Source organism: Schistocerca nitens, chromosome 4, assembly GCF_023898315.1.
Source record: "Schistocerca nitens isolate TAMUIC-IGC-003100 chromosome 4, iqSchNite1.1, whole genome shotgun sequence".
NCBI lineage: Eukaryota > Metazoa > Arthropoda > Insecta > Orthoptera > Acrididae > Schistocerca > Schistocerca nitens.
The window spans coordinates 687,175,319-687,191,649 of NC_064617.1; the positions used below are offsets into that span (position 1 = coordinate 687,175,319).

The 16,331-nt window shown below is 46.5% G+C and overlaps 1 protein-coding gene across 1 annotated transcript in view; it reads left to right on the top strand.

Moving 5' to 3' along the window:
- The window catches only part of LOC126252989 (uncharacterized), a 999,773-nt gene that overhangs the window by 869,330 nt on the left and 114,112 nt on the right, over window positions 1-16,331 (top strand). The window contains exon 8 of the mRNA XM_049954016.1: window positions 6,123-6,202. Coding sequence (XP_049809973.1) covers window positions 6,123-6,202 — 80 coding nt within the window. The remainder of the gene's footprint in view (window positions 1-6,122; window positions 6,203-16,331) is intronic.

The window sequence follows — 16,331 nt, forward strand, 5'->3', positions numbered from 1 at the left end:
TATGTGAAATTCTCACACAGAGACTGTTTCCATAGATTTACAAATTGTCAATTGAGTAATTCGGTCTCTCTCTCTCTCTCTCTCTCTCTCTCTCTCTCTCTCTCTCTCTCTCTCTCTCTGGAGTTAACAGTTAATTCCTTATGCACAGATTTGTGAGCCACTTCCTTGTCAGTGCCTGTTATTCCCAGATACACTTCATATGTTAGAATAGTGGAATGGAATGCAGTATTTGTAAATGTATGGAAATCAATGGTCAATTGCATAATGTACAAATATCACTTGGCCGTTACTTGTATGTTTTTATAATCATGCTCAGAGTGTGCAAGACCAAAGTACCCTCTTGCATAAACAGGTGTCGCATAATGTTGCCAGTTTTTCTAATAACTATCCAATGCAGGTAACAAGTTACTGTGAATACTCTGTCAACAGTTGTGTTTTTCCACCCCTAGAGAAAAATGTTGGTGGTCGAAAGTCTTCAATCTTCTACCAAATCAGAAGTAGAGTTCCCAGAAATAAAGATAAAATCAAACAAATAGTACCTGGCTACCCTATTTATCTTGGCCATGTCTTTTAGACTACTGTGCATAACTCGCAGAGATTGATGAAGTTCCAACATACTGATGGAGGATCGCCCCAAATTGTTGGGACTGTATAATTACTCTTACACCTTAGGCCATGGTTTAAAAATAGACATTATTGTCCAAAACTAGTCACCTTAAAGAAATGACTACTATTTCAACTAAGATGGATATTGGATGAAAATAAAAACTTTAACACCCAAGTCGCAGAAATTGGTTGGAGCGAGGTCCAACCTGCGTACATTTCACTCGGTGGCATCCCAGATGTGATCAGTAGGGTTAAGGTCAGGTGACCTGGATGGCTACATAAGACCCCCATACACAGGAGTATTCCTCACCAGCCTGACAATTACAGAATGGTGCATTGTCTTGAAGTTACACATTGCCTATGAAATGCTGTAGAAGAACATAAAGATGTGTGTATTTTAATGAGTGAGAGACATGAGACTCACATCAGGGGGTCTATTTCATTCAATTTAATCATCTTACTCCATAACTCCACCACATGTCTGGAGCAATGCTCTGTTGGCAACATGACTACACTGACTGGAGAGGTATTTTCAGGTACTTGTACCCATCCATTAGTGTATACTGATGTCTATCATTACGCCATTGATACTCCTGCAACACTCACAGGAAACTCATCTGAAATGTCGCTCCTTAATATACACTCCTGGAAACTGAAATAAGAACACCATGAATTCATTGTCCCAGGAAGGGGGAAACTTTATTGACACATTCCTGGGGTCAGATACATCACATGATCACACTGACAGAACCACTGGCACATAGACACAGGCAACAGAGCATGCACAATGTCGGCACTAGTACAGTGTATATCCACCTTTCGCAGCAATGCAGGCTGCTATTCTCCCATGGAGACGATCGTAGAGATGCTGGATGTAGTCCTGTGGAACGGCTTGCCATGCCATTTCCACCTGGCGCCTCAGTTGGACCAGCGTTCGTGCTGGACGTGCAGACTGCGTGAGACGACGCTTCATCCAGTCCCAAACATGCTCAATGGGGGACAGATCCGGAGATCTTGCTGGCCAGGGTAGTTGACTTACACCTTCTACCGTGCACTATTCAGTGTCCCCTCGACGATCACCAGTGGTGTACGGCCAGTGTAGGAGATCGCTCCCCACACCATGATGCCGGGTGTTGGCCCTGTGTGCCTCGGTTGTATGCAGTCCTGATTGTGGCGCTCACCTGCACGGCGCCAAACACGCATACGACCATCATTGGCACCAAGGCAGAAGCGACTCTCATCGCTGAAGACGACACGTCTCCATTCGTCCCTCCATTCACGCCTGTCGCGACACCACTGGAGGCGGGCTGCACGATGTTGGGGCGTGAGCGGAAGACGGCCTAACGGTGTGCGGGACCGTAGCCCAGCTTCATGGAGACGGTTGCGAATGGTCCTCGCCGATACCCCAGGAGCAACAGTGTCCCTAATTTGCTGGGAAGTGGCGGTGCGGTCCCCTACGGCACTGCGTAGGATCCTACGGTCTTGGCGTGCATCCGTGCATCGCTGCGGTCCGGTCCCAGGTCGACGGGCACGTGCACCTTCCGCCGACCACTGGCGACAACATTGATGTACTGTGGAGACCTCACGCCCCACGTGTTGAGCAATTCAGCGGTACGTCCACCCGGCCTCCCGCATGCCCACTATACGCCCTCGCTCAAAGTCTGTCAACTGCACATACGGTTCACGTCCACGCTGTCGCGGCATGCTACCAGTGTTAAAGACTGCGATGGAGCTCCGTATGCCACGGCAAACTGGCTGACACTGACGGCTGCGGTGCACAAATGCTGCGCAGCTAGCGCCATTCGACGGCCAACACCGCGGTTCCTCGTGTGTCTGCTGTGCCGTGCGTGTGATCATTGCTTGTACAGCCCTCTCGCAGTGTCCGGAGCAAGTATGGTGGGTCTGACACACCGGTGTCAATGTGTTCTTTTTTCCATTTCCAGGAGTGTAGAAATGGACAGTGAGTGGTCATTCACAAAATGAGACTGAGATGTCATCTCAAGGCACTGTTCAGTGAAAATTTCTGTCTCTACGATTACTGTACTCAATACATGAAAATAATTGGTCTGCATGGTCATGTCAGCTCTGACAAGCGACCACCTGCAGCCAGAGGTGAACAGTAACTTGTCCTGTGACATCACTGTGGTGTATTCATATTTTCCACTACATTGTAATATGCAAAATACAAAATTTGATGTACTGCACATGAATAGGTATTTGCTAACAAATCAGTTTGAACTGAATAAGATTTCTAATTTTCACAGTCATTGCATTCTCATATCATATGAGAAACTTAAATTATTAATGAGTATGATGTTTAGAGATTGTTATGCAATCTGATAAATACTCTGTAGAGTAGGCTTGCAAATTTGGGAAGCCCTTGGAAACTTTACTTTGTCAATAAGCGGCCTCCACATGACTACCAAATACTGTTAGCCATGCCAGACTTGGTTAGTACTTAGCTGTATAGAAATTTCTGTTTGTGTATGTAAACTTTGTGATTACACCTGTTCATAACTGTCAGATGGGAGTAGAAACAAATCTCCAAAGGCTTAGACAGTGTATGAAAGTCACGTAGAACAAGGTTCAGATTCCCATTGTCTTTCAGGATTTAGACTGACTGCAGATTACATAAATTACTACTGCTGAATGGCGACGTATCCAATCAATTTGATTTTATTTAATTGATTTCGGTTCTGTGGGATTACATTGTGTAAAACAAGTGTATGTGTAATGTGGGACACATGGAGAACAAAAAGTTCCAGTATCACGTATTTCTTGAGGAGCAACCATTTTGGTTAGGCTTCCTACCATTCATGGTTACACACTGTTATTTACAGATTTAACGTATTAGGAACTCTTTAACAGTGTAATATTGCTTTTGTATTGAAAATTCGTTGAACTTCTTTGAGAAATTGACATGTACATCAATCTTCAGGTTTTTGATATAACTTAGACTGGACTAGTATGGGAAGGACAATTAGCTGTCATCTTCTCCTCACATTCCTGGCATTGATGGGAAGATAAAATGTGTTTCCTTCTTCATGATCAAAATATAAGTGTGAAGTGATGACTGTTAATTCTTGTTTATAATAAACACAAATTCAGCATGATGTCAACTGCAGTTTCTATGTAATACCTTGATAGTTAGCAATGCACTTTCGTCATATTCTGAATTGTGTAGGGAGTGCCTATATTGTTGGCGACACCCCAAATCGATTTCGGCTTCCAGACCAGTGTTCGGTTTATACTGCGGAGCTTTACACTGTTCTCCAGGCTGTCCAATACATCCATCGCCATCAGCGGATACAGTATGTTATCTGCTCAGACTCTCTCAGCTCTCTCCTCAGTCTCCAAGCTCTCTACCCTGTCCACCCTCTGGTCCACCAGATTCAGGACTGCCTCCACTTGGGGGGGGGGGGGGGGGGGAGGGGCGTCTCTGTGGCGTTCCTCTGGATCCCAGGACACGTTGGTATCTGTGGAAATGAGGCGGCAGATATAGCGGCCAAGGCTGCAGTCTCTCTTCTTCAGCCAGCTATTTGCATGATTCCCTTCGCCGATCTACGGAGTGTTTTATGTCGTCGTGTTGGTCTTTTATGGCACACACATTGGTCGACACTTCCCCATAATAAATTACGGGACGTGAAAGCTCTTCCCTGTGCTTGGACCTCTTCCTCCTGAACGCGTCGTCGGGAGGAGGTAATTGTAACTAGACTCCGGATAGGGCACTGTCTTTTTAGCCATCGACATCTAAAAGATTTTAAGCGGCGATCCTCCCCCACTCTGTCCCCACTGCTCTCAGCTGTGGACGGTGAGACACCTTTTACTTGAGTGCCTCTATTTTACTCCGTTACATGCCCGTCTACAGCTGTCGCCTGATATATCTTCCATTTTAGCAGATGACACGCGCTCAGCCGATCGCGTTCTCGAGTTTATTAGTGCCAGTGAGATTACGTCAGTCATTTGAAGCTCTTTTTCAGGACAACCAACCCCCTACTATAGTGGTTTTTTAAGCTTTCCTTCTGTTTTTATTTTCTCCAATTTTTTGAGGTTTCGTTCCCATTGCTGCTGGTTTCCAGTTTCGTTTTTACCTTTTCCTAAGTCACAGACCGGGCACTAATGACCGTAGCAGTTTTGCGCCCTAAAACCATAACAAAAAAAAAAAAAAAAAAAAAAATTCTGAATTGTTGGTGTCACAGGAGAACAGGTGCCTTTGCAAATAAGTTACTGTTACTACTGGTGGAATAACTAAAATAGCTTATGGCATATTATATTTTTGCTAGTGATTGTGGACAAAGTAAATACTGTTGCAGCTCATTACTGAACTGTTGTTCACAATCTTTCCTTCCTGCCAAATGAAGTTGCCAGCTGCCTTTGGCCTTATTGATGAACATTGTACAGATGCCTACTGACTTGGCAAGCAAATGTATGCATAAGATAGTTTAAATACACTAACATTTGTGAAAATTGCAACATACAGAGAGATTGGCATGAAAAAACTTAATTTGTAAAACAGTGTACTGTTAGGAAGTGTTTGAAATTGCAGAGATGGCATGTCCATAAGCCCAGCAACTGTTCACCCTTAGGAGCTCAGTGCGGTCAGTGTTATCTAAGCTTATTTTGTGAGGAGCTGTCCATCTGACGTACTTCCAGTATTTTCATTGTTCTCAGAGTGAACAGCTTCAACATGGGAGTGAGTTCAAATGGTGTGGGATGACCTTTAGTGGCAAGTGAGCCTGTCATATTGTGACACTACATCATACAATCTACTATATTGATGAATGTGTGTTACTAGCATATTCAGTGATGAGTGTGTACGAACCACACACTGCAACCACAGCATGGGATTACTGCCATGTCAGCTGCACATCTGTAACAGAACATGCAACTTTATCCACAGCATTAGCCCAATTATGGACTGTGTCTACTGTTCAGATCATATGCAGCCAGCCAGGCAATAGCATGCATAGCATGATTATCATCTTCAATTCTCCAGAAACATGTTAACACCTTGCTGACATACTGAGTGACACAGTGGGTTGTTTTCATATGATTTGTGTTGCAGCATATGAACTGAGCAGTATAAAAGTGGCCCCAATCTGGTAGCTTGTAATGTTGAGCAGCCTAGTCGACAAACACAATATGTGGCTATTTTCTTGTCCTGCACATTGGTCTGACATGTCGCCCAGTGCACATGTCTGGGGTGTAGGTGTTTGGAAACTGTTGATAGATGGTGGTGTCATAACGTGTTCCCCTTCAGTTCCATGCCACAGGGCCTTTAGAGATTATAATTCCAGGACACAAGAACTTCACACAATACTGAATTCTCAGTAACAGATCATTTCCAGTTTTGTAAATCTAATGGTTAGTGTACTATCATGTAACTAATCTATGCTATGAAGTTCAGTACAGTTACTTGTGTTTTTCTTGGTGTTGCAGTTTTCATAAACAGTGTATTTTGCATGTATGAGTATAGTTTACACATAGTCAATGCTGTTGTCTATTGTTCTATCTAGCATAGCACAGCTGAGTGAGGAGTACTTCACGGACGACGCAAGTGACTACGGGGCTTCACCGATGCCAAAAATTCCAAATGGTAAGACAACAAAATTTTAGGCTGTATGCCATTTTCTCTAATGTGACATTGGAATAAATATTAATGGCAAAAATAAGTGCACATTCATACAAAATATTGGGAGACTCATTTAGATTGGGTTCCCCCTGTTATCACAGATACACTACATAAATATAATGATCTTTTTATGATGCCTTCACTACATCTCCTCTCAAAGCTACTCATTCCACTTCTATTGATCAGCCTCCTCCCCTCACTTGTTAGTTGTTGCTTAATGCCACCTTTGAAACTCTCCCCTCAGGGGGCTCAGCATTTAGTTGCTGGGTATGGGCTTGGAGACCGCGGGGTCCCAGAGCTGAGGACTGGGAAGCGCCACCGTATCTCCGAGCATGCTTCAACGACCACCATAAGGCACGACGGTGGAACGTTGTACGGTACAGAGCCCAGGGATCTTGGCTTAACCGCCTGGGTCGTGAGGATGGTATAAACCTTTATAAAAAAAAAAACCTCAATCTCAAGGTGTGCTGCGCGCCAAGGAGACACCTGGCTGTTGAGGTAGAACAGTTGCTAGCGGGCGACCTCTGGGGAACCTGCTACCCCCCGTTTGTATTAGGCTTACCCAGGCAAGTGGGGCTGTCTGGGTTGACATTCCTTCCCCTAGCTGCTCGTAGGACCACCATGAAACAAAATACGAATAGTGCGCAAGCACGAGTCTCTAAGAAGGGAAAGTTCAATGCTTTACAGTATGACCCCCAATCGTTCCCTTCCCTGTCCACACCAGGGGAGGAACAGCAGTCTAAATTACCTGGTGCGACGTATTCTCCTCGATTTCTGGTTTGCAACCGAACAGATGGGGACTCGTTTCTGACCACAAAGCCTCAGTTTTTTGTGAAAAATTTAGAGGACAAGTTCGGAGAAGTTGAGGGCCTGTGTAAAATGAGGTCTGGAGTAGTCCTCATACAGACAGCATCCCCAGCACAGTCATGGGCATTGCTTGCTTGCTTGATGGCAAGCTCGGTGATGTTTCAGTCTCCATTACGCCTCGCAAGAGCCTAAATATGGTTCAGGGACTTATTTTTCATCGTGACCTGTTGTTGCAGTCTGATAACGAGCTCCATGCAAATCTGGAATGCCACGGTGTCCACTTTGTTCGACGTGCCTTCAGGGGACCTAAAGATAGTAGGGTCGCCACCAGCGCCTACATCTTGGTTTTCGAGGGAGACACCCTGCCCTCCTCCCATGCGCTGCTTTAAGTGCTGGAGGTTTGGGCATATGTCTTAGAGATGTGACGCCGACCCTACCTGTCGGGATTGTGGACGTGCCTCCCACCCCCCAACGTCCCGTGTTCGCCACCCCCTGTTTGTGTCAACTGCGGACAGACACATTCACCTTGCTCGTCATACTGCGCAGTTCATCAAAAAGAATGGAAGATTATGGAGTATAAGACCTAGGACAGGCTCACTTACACAGAGACTAAACGCGAGTACGACCGACTTCACCCTGTGTGCATTTCATCGATGTTTGCTGCAGCAGCTTCAATGTCGCCATCCCTGGCGATGAGCCCCTAAGCTCAGCCGCTTTTTGTGGGCCTTCCAGCCCGGCCGTCCATTCCTGCCCCCCCAGGTAGTTGGGGGAACACCCTCTTCCGTTGCTCCCCTGTTATCAACATCGGAAGTAACAACCCCTCCTTCTTTGGGGACTTCAGTCCCCACCGCTAAGCTGGAGAAGTGCCCGCCTCTTCCGGCTCCCCTTGCGCAGAAGAGATCGCTTGGTGCCCTCCCTTCCACGGTTAGTGCCCCTCTAGATGTCAGCCAGTGGCCGAAAAAGCCACCACCTGAGGGCTGTAGGGCTTCCAGGTTTTCCTCGGTCCATGAGCCTGGGTCAGAAAAGCCCACCCAGCCTGATAAACCAAGGGACAAACGGGACCCTACCAAAAAGAAGAAAAAGCAAAAGGAGAAGGAAATAGAGACAGAAAAGGAGTTCACCACTGCACCTGAAGATAATGTGGAGCATCTAGCATCCCCTCAGGGGTTAGATGTTGCTCGACCCGCAGCTCCTATGGATTCGCAATCGGTGGCGGCGAGCACTTCTAAGGGGTAACCTATCCTCCTCTCCTCCCCCCCCCCCCCCCCAGGTTCTTTCATGTCTTCACAGTCAGATACCATAATCCTTCAATGGAATTGCCGTGGTTTTTTCCACCACCTTGCTGAGTTGAAACAGCTTTTGTGCTGCTTCCCTGCCACTTGTCTGGCCCTACAGGAAACCTGGTTTCCTGTTCGGCGGACCCTCTCCCTCTGTGGCTACCAGAGTTACTATAAGAACCATGTAGAATACGACAGGGTGTCTGGCGGTGTCTGTGTTTATGTTCTTGCCACTATTCCTAGTGCCCCAGTGCCACTTCACACAGCTCTCGAGGCTGTGGCTGTTAGTCTGGGCAGGAATGGAGTTTACCCTCTGTTCCCTCTACCTTCCATTGGATGAGGTTGTCCCTCTTGCCAACCTAGCTGCCTTGTTTACCCAGCTCCCCTGCCATTTCTCCTTCTGGGAACTTTAATGCCCACCACCCTTTATGGGGTGGGGCCCAGATCTCTGGCCAGGGTAGGAACGTTGAGGCTCTCTTGGCACAGCAGGTTATTTGCCTCCTTAACACTGGTGCTCCCACATATTTTAGCTTGACTCATGCCACATACTCAGCCATTGACCTCTCTCTTGGTAGCTCAGGTCTTCTTCCATACCTTAGTTGGAGGGTCCACGACGACCTCTGTGGTAGCGACCACTTTCCTATCTTGGTTTCTCTCTTCAATCCCAACCCCCTGACCAGCTGCCGCGATGGTCTCTTTGTGGAGCTGATTGGGCAGCCCACACCTCAGCACTATGGCCATTGTTCTGCTTCCTGGTGACATTGATTTGGCAGTGGACGAGGTCACTATGGCCATTGTTTCTGTTGCCGAGGCAACTGTCCCCTGCTCTTCACGTACCCTAAGGTGTAAGTCAGTCCCTTGGTGGACACCAGAGATTGCAGAATCTATCTGGGATCGCCGGTGAGCGCTGCAATGACACCGGTGTCATGCTTCCCTAGAGAATCTGGTTGTCTTTAAATGGCTGCGGGCCAGAGCCTGGGCTCGGCAGTTAATCCGGCAGAGTAAACAGGACTGCTGGGAACGATATGTTGCCACCATAGGTTCTCGCACCTCCCCATCTCAGGCGTGGTCGCGGGTTCGGCACATTTTTGGCTTTCGCCCTCATTCGTCTGTCCCTTGCCTTTCTCTTCGGGGTACACTTTGTACTGATCCAATCGCCATCGCTGAACATCTGGCAGAGTACTTCGCTCGTATTTCCGCGACAGCAGGCTACAGCGCAGAATTCCGCGCCATTAAAGAGCAGGCCGAGCATACGCAGTTGTCATTTCGCACGCACCGTTGGGAATGATACAACGCCACGTTTAGTGAATGGGCATTCCAAAGTGGCCTTACAGCTTGCCCCGATACCTCTCCAGGTCCAGACTGAATTCACAACCAGTTCCTTCACCATCTCTTGCGCACTGTCAGGGTGAATTACTCGCACTGTTTAACCGCATCTGGATGGAGGGAGTTAACCCAACTCGTTGGCAGGATAGTGTTACCATCCCGGTGCTGAAACCTGGTGCAGATCTGCTGGTGGTTGATAGCTATCACCCTATCAGCCTTACCAACATTATGTGCAAACTTGTGGAACGGATGGTGAGTCGGTGGCTCATGTGGATCCTCGAAGCTCGGGGGCTTCTGTCAGGGCCACTCGGCAATCAACAATTTAGTCTCGCTAGAGTCGGCTATTCATACATCTTTTACTCAGCGAGAACATCTAGTTGCTGTTTTCTTTGATCTTCGGAAGGCGTACGATACCACCTTGCGCCATCATATCCGTGCTACGCTGCATGAATGGGGCGTATGGGGTCCACTTCAGATTTTTCTACAGAATTTTCTCTCCAATCGCTCCTTTCGGGTTAGAGTTGGCACATATTTTAGCTCTGCTTATATTCAGGAGAATGGTGTCCTGCAGGGCTCGGTTCTGTGTTCCCCTCTTTTTGGTAGCGATTAATGGTCTTGCGGGTGCAGTGGGCTCATCGGTCTGTTCCTCTCTATATGCTGATGACTTTTGTCTTTATTTCAGTTCCCCAAGCATCAGTGTCGCTGAACGGCAGCTGCAGGGAGGTATCTGTAAGGCACATTTTTGGGCATCCAACCATGGTTTTCAGTTCTCAGCGTCCAAGACCCGAGTGATGCATTTCTGTCGTCATCGAATGGTCCACCTCCATCCAGAGCTCTACCTTGCCAATGAACTCCTCCTTATTGAGGAGACACATCTCTTCCTTGGCATGCTGTTTGATGCTCTTCGTGAGCTTAAACAACGGTGCTGGCGGCACCTCAACAACCTTCGCTGCCTCAGCCACACCGTTTGGGGGGCTGCACAAACAACCTTCCTACAGCTCTATACAGCCTTAGTCCAGTCCCGTCTCAACTACGGGAGCGTGGTATACGACTCAGCAGCACCTTCAACGTTGCAGATTCTCAACCCGATTCTCCATTGTGATGTCAGACTGTCAACAGGTGCCTTCCGCTCTAGTCCGGTGACTAGCCTTCTTGTAGAAGCTGGAATCCCTCCTCTACGATTCCACCGACAACAGTTCCTAGCGTCATACATTGCCCACATCCATGCCTTGCCCGACCACCTAAACTGCAGGCTCCTTTCTCCATCTTCTGCACTCCCCTCCACACGATGGCAGCCTAGGTCGAGTCTCCCGATCGCGGTCCGCGTTCATTCCCTTCTTTCGTCACTCGAGTCCTTTCCCCTTTCTCCATCCTTCCACCCCACTTCTTCTACCCCTCCTTGGTCCCTCCCTCACTTGCGGCTTTGCTTGGATTTGTCCTGCGACTCCAAGTCCTCCGTTCCACCTGCCAGTCGTCGTCAACAGTTCCTGGCTCTTCTTGCCTCATTTTGTGATGCGGATGTAGTCTAAACCGATGGTTCTGTGGTCGATGGACGCACTGGGTTTGCTTTCATCCCTGACGACTACGTTGAGCAGCATTCCCTGCCTTGTGGGAGCAGTGTTTTCACTGCAGAGCTGGTTGCTCATTATCGTGCACTCGCTCACCTTTCCTCATGCCCTGGGGAGTAATTTGTCATATGCAGTGACTCCCTGAGTGGACTGCAAGCACTCAACCGTGTTTTTCTTGGGACCCTTTGGTGCGCGGTATTCAAGATGCTGTTTTTGCTCTCACCGAGTGTGGTCATTCAGCGACGTTCATGTGGACCCCGGGCCACATCGGCATTCCAGGAAACGAATGTGTAGATCGGTTGGCCAAGCAGGCCACCACTTGGCCACCCCTGGAGCTTGGTCTCATGGAAAGAGACCTCCGGTCAGCCCTACATCGCAAGGTCCACGATGTCTGGAGCTCTGAATGGTCTGTCTTGAACACGCCAAATAAGCTCTGCATGGTCAAGTCGTCCACGGCCGTATGGAACTCATCCTTGAGGAGCACGCGTAGAGACTCAGTTGTTCTCTGCTGTCTCCGAATTGAACATATGCAGTTGACCCATAGCTATTTCCTTCGCTGAGAGAACCCGCCCAAGTGTCGCTGTGATTCAGGGCTGACAGTGGTCCATCTTCTGATGGACTGCCCTCTTTTAGCCCCCTTGCGGCAGTCCTTTAATTTACCAGCTGCACTTCCTTTAATTCTAGGTGACGATGCCGCTATAGTTGACTCAGTTTTGCGTTTTATCCATGCAGCTGGGTTTTATCACTCACTCTAGTGTGGGCGCTCTCGCATGACTTCTCAGGCTACACCCACTCCAGCAACTTTTAATTGTGACGTGGATACCAAAATAGTGTCTTTTATGGTAACAAGTTGTGTTGGTACCTCTATCAACGCTTTCCAGTTGGAGGTTCTTAGTTTGTTGTTGATGCAGAGGTTACGCTTTTACTATATAGGCCTTTTACAAGTATGTCTGTTTGGAACTGGGGACTGATGACCTCGATGTTTAGCCCAATCAAACCCCAAAACCTACCAACCTACCTTTGAAACTCTCATCAACCACACCTTGCGAATTCACAAACTAGATAAGTGTGAGACAGAGGGCAGTGTGCTACTGCAGCTTACATTGTACCTATGTAACAGAATACAAAAAGTAATTGCATCCTCAAATGCAACAAATTATCATTCAGAACTGAGATCCTGATAGAAAGTGTTTCTCAAAGCTCTGTTCCCAGTCCAATTCCTTCCCTGTTCTATGTTAACGATTTGCCCATCAATGTCAATACCCCATCAGTTTTGTTAGCAGATGACTTGCCTGTAATAATTGAAAATTGAGAGTTGGGGAAAAAAAGCCATGACAGCAACATTAATACACTTGCTAGGTTAGAAACAGGGTTCCATCTAAACACTTAACTCTGTAAAAACACACACAGTACAATTCAGACTCCAACATTCAGAATTTCAGGAAAAGGAAATTGTAAAAAGGACATAGGAGAGGAAATGTTTGGATTTCTGTGACTAAATCTAGACAAGAATCAGGTAAAGTATGCGGCTTTGCATTTGCAGTGCAAGTATTATCCAGTGCCTCCGATGTGGACACGCAGAAAATTGCATACCACAGTTATTTCAAATCTATAATCAGATATGGTATTGTTTCCTGGAGAAGAACTAGAAACATATCATGAATACTGAAAGTCCAGAAACGTGTAACAGAAAGGTGTGCTTCAAATCAGAATTTTTGTGATATCAATCTCCATGCAAGATTTGAACATCTCTAATCAGCACAGAGTGGACAATCTTTGGAGAGAGCGAAAAGAAAGACAGCATGTTCTAGACTAATTTTTGTGCTGACAGATGTATAGTTGCACTGCCTTGAATAAGCTACATTACATTTATCACACTGTGTGTCACTGGAAGTAGTTCCTACTGTACCGTGGACGATACTTCCTATAGTGGTGATGCTTTGTCTTCCATGAAACATGCAATAAATTTGCTACTTTGTGTAATCTGGTCAAGTGCATTACGTCATGAAAATGTGGCCATAACACAATGCACTGCCCATCATGTTGTACCTGGATTACAGTACCAAAAGGATTACAGTGCAGGATGTGCAGTGTCATCACAGTGCAACTACAACAGTGAAAACCAAGTGCACTGACAATTCACACCTTTTACCTACAGATAAAACCATCCTAACTATGCTCTACAATGGAAGCCGACAATGAATCTACTCTTGGTCTTTGAGGGCAATGCTATGGTAGATGGTTCTTTTAATCAATAATATTTGCAACATAATTGTAGTGCTACTTCCACAGCTCATACACTACATAGGGCATACAAGCACCTGCTTACTGTGTTGTCACAACCAGTTGTGTGTCCTCAATAATTGGTAGCAATGTTGCCCCCTCTATTGCACAATGCTGCAATTACCTGTCATCACCACCTCTGAGGTTCACCCTGCACCTCGAGTTAAGACAATTTGATCCCAATCACTTGGCTTTGTGGTTTGTGACAGTGAACAGCATTTTTGAAGCAAAGGAAATTTTAGTTGATGATTCTAAATACACTAACCTATGCTGCCATCTGCTGGGACAGGCAGAACTAATCAGTGACCTTATCCTGCTGCTGCCACCTACAAACAAGTGCAGCATAGCGAAGACAGTTCTCCTGTGGAGACTTTCTCGAACCCTAAAATAACAGCTGCAAGAGATTGTCTATGAACAGTATCTCCATGACAACGTGCCTTCACAACTTTGGCATCACCTCCGCACAACTATTGATCATACTCTCATGCCAGATATGATCTTATGGATGCTGTGGATCATCAAGTTACCAACAGTGTTGCACAGGGTGATGATTGCATATGAGTCTGAACATCTAGGAAAAAGACTCGTGTTGGCGGATCAAGTGCCCTCATTAATACGCCACTAACATATATTAGACAGACAGATGGACGCCACCCCGCATATTATGTGCCAAGGACGTCTCGTGTGCCACCCGTTCCCAGGTGAACCAACTTGAGGTAACACAATGGTGACATCACCTTTTCTCAGCAGCTTCTGTTACAGCCAGACCACAGCAGTTGATATGCTGGTTCCACAGTAAATTTGGATATGATTCTGGTAGATGTCTTGCTCCTTGCGAGTTCCCAAACAAAAGTGGACAGAAAAAGGTGCTTCATCATGCTCTGGTGAGCATAGTTGCTTGCCTCATTTGTGCATAGTGCGAACTCCATGCCACCTCCATGATGGCCACACAAGGAAGCCTATTTATTGCTCACCTCGTTACACAACAGAATGGGTTCTGACATCACCTCGTTCCCTCATGGCAGCAAACTTCAAACTGACATCATCACTCTTGCTTCACTGAGTGAACAATGTGCAGATAGCAGCCTACAGAACTACTACATGCACTGTTCACGTGTTGATGAACATACCTCGACTTTCTACGTAACAGGTGTCTGTAAACCAATCATTGGCATGGACTTTATAGTTTTCCAGTGCTCACCTGACATAGTACAAATGCCATTGATGCTTTATGCTGTTGTGAATCACATAAAGGGACTTTCCAGTTTGACCATGCTACTGGGACTGCTTCACCTGAACACCTCACCACTAACGACTCCTCTTCTGATGCACTCAGCGAGTGTGCCCAATTGTTAGATGACATTCTCACTGCCCATCATGGCACCACCTCCAACCACGACTCCTACACCCAGCCGCATTCCACACACAGCAGTCACTTCACCATAGCGCATACCAATAGTGACCAGCAACAATCACAAAGTTCGTGCATCACACTGTGCAATGTTCGTAAACAGTGAAACAGACCCGTCCACTTCCTGAACTCTGGCTCATATGCATGCAGTGTGAGAAGGAACTACGCACTGAATTGTGACCATTGATGGTCTTCCTGTTCCCCACAAATCTTGCCATTTGAGATCTGAAAACCTACAGACTACTAAGAACACAGTGTAGGAACTTTAGGAAGTGGGCATCATCCAACCTATGTCAGCCTGTGAGCTGCCCACATTTAGCTCATATCTAAGAAATGGGATTCCTTCAGACTTTATAGGGACTACAGGGTGCTCGGCTCTAGAACAGTTCATGATAGTTACCCTATTCCTAACAACCAGAACTTTATGCATGTACTTGCCAGCACAATGGTATTCAGTGTTATCGAATGTAAGCAGGCATATTTACAAATACCAATGCACCCAGGTGACATCCTGAAAACAATCATCTTCAGTCCATTTGAACTGTAAGAATATCTCTTCATGCTGTGTGGACTAAAGGACGCCACACAAATGTGACAATGTTTTGTTCACAGACTACACCAGCAATTTTCATATTGCTACACCTATCTCAATGATAAACTCATATCCTCCAGCTTCCATGATGAGGATTCACATCATCTACAAGAAGCTCTATCAGCACTACAGTGAGGCAGTGTTGTAATTAATGAAACAATGTGAACCTCAGCAGCTGGAGATGATGATTTGAGGCCACACACTCAACACTTGGATGTGGTGAGAAACTTCCACTTCCAAAAACTTTTGAAAAGGGAGTCAAGTGGACTGCGGAATTGACAGAAGCATTCGATTGGGTGAAGAACTGTTTAGCATGAGCCGTTATTTTGAAATACGCTCATCCTGGAGCACAACTTTCACTCATGACTGACAGAAGTGGGCAGTGCTTCAGAAGGTGGTAGGTGGAGTGCCCCAAACACTTTGGTTCTTTGCAAAGAAACTATTTTCCTCTCAGTCTAAGTGATCAGTTTTTGTTAGAGAACTCCTTGCTGTGTACGTGTCAGTCAGATGCTTGCAAGAGGTCTGCCAAGTGACCATGTACACAGATCACAAACCGCTGGTGGATGCCATCAAGAACCCATCTCAGGACACTGGCCCATGCTGATAACAGACATCTAGACCTTATTCCACAGCACGTCATCGATGTGCACCACATCCATGTTGGTATCAAGGTTACAGTTCATATGGGCCAGTGTCAAATAAGACTGTAATCACTGGGCACAAAGCCAGCTTGCATGCCAGTGTAGTAAGAGAGGCTGTCAAGCACAGCCTCACCTTGGATGCTTCCCCATTCCTAAGACTCAGTTTCAGAATGTCCACATCAACATCG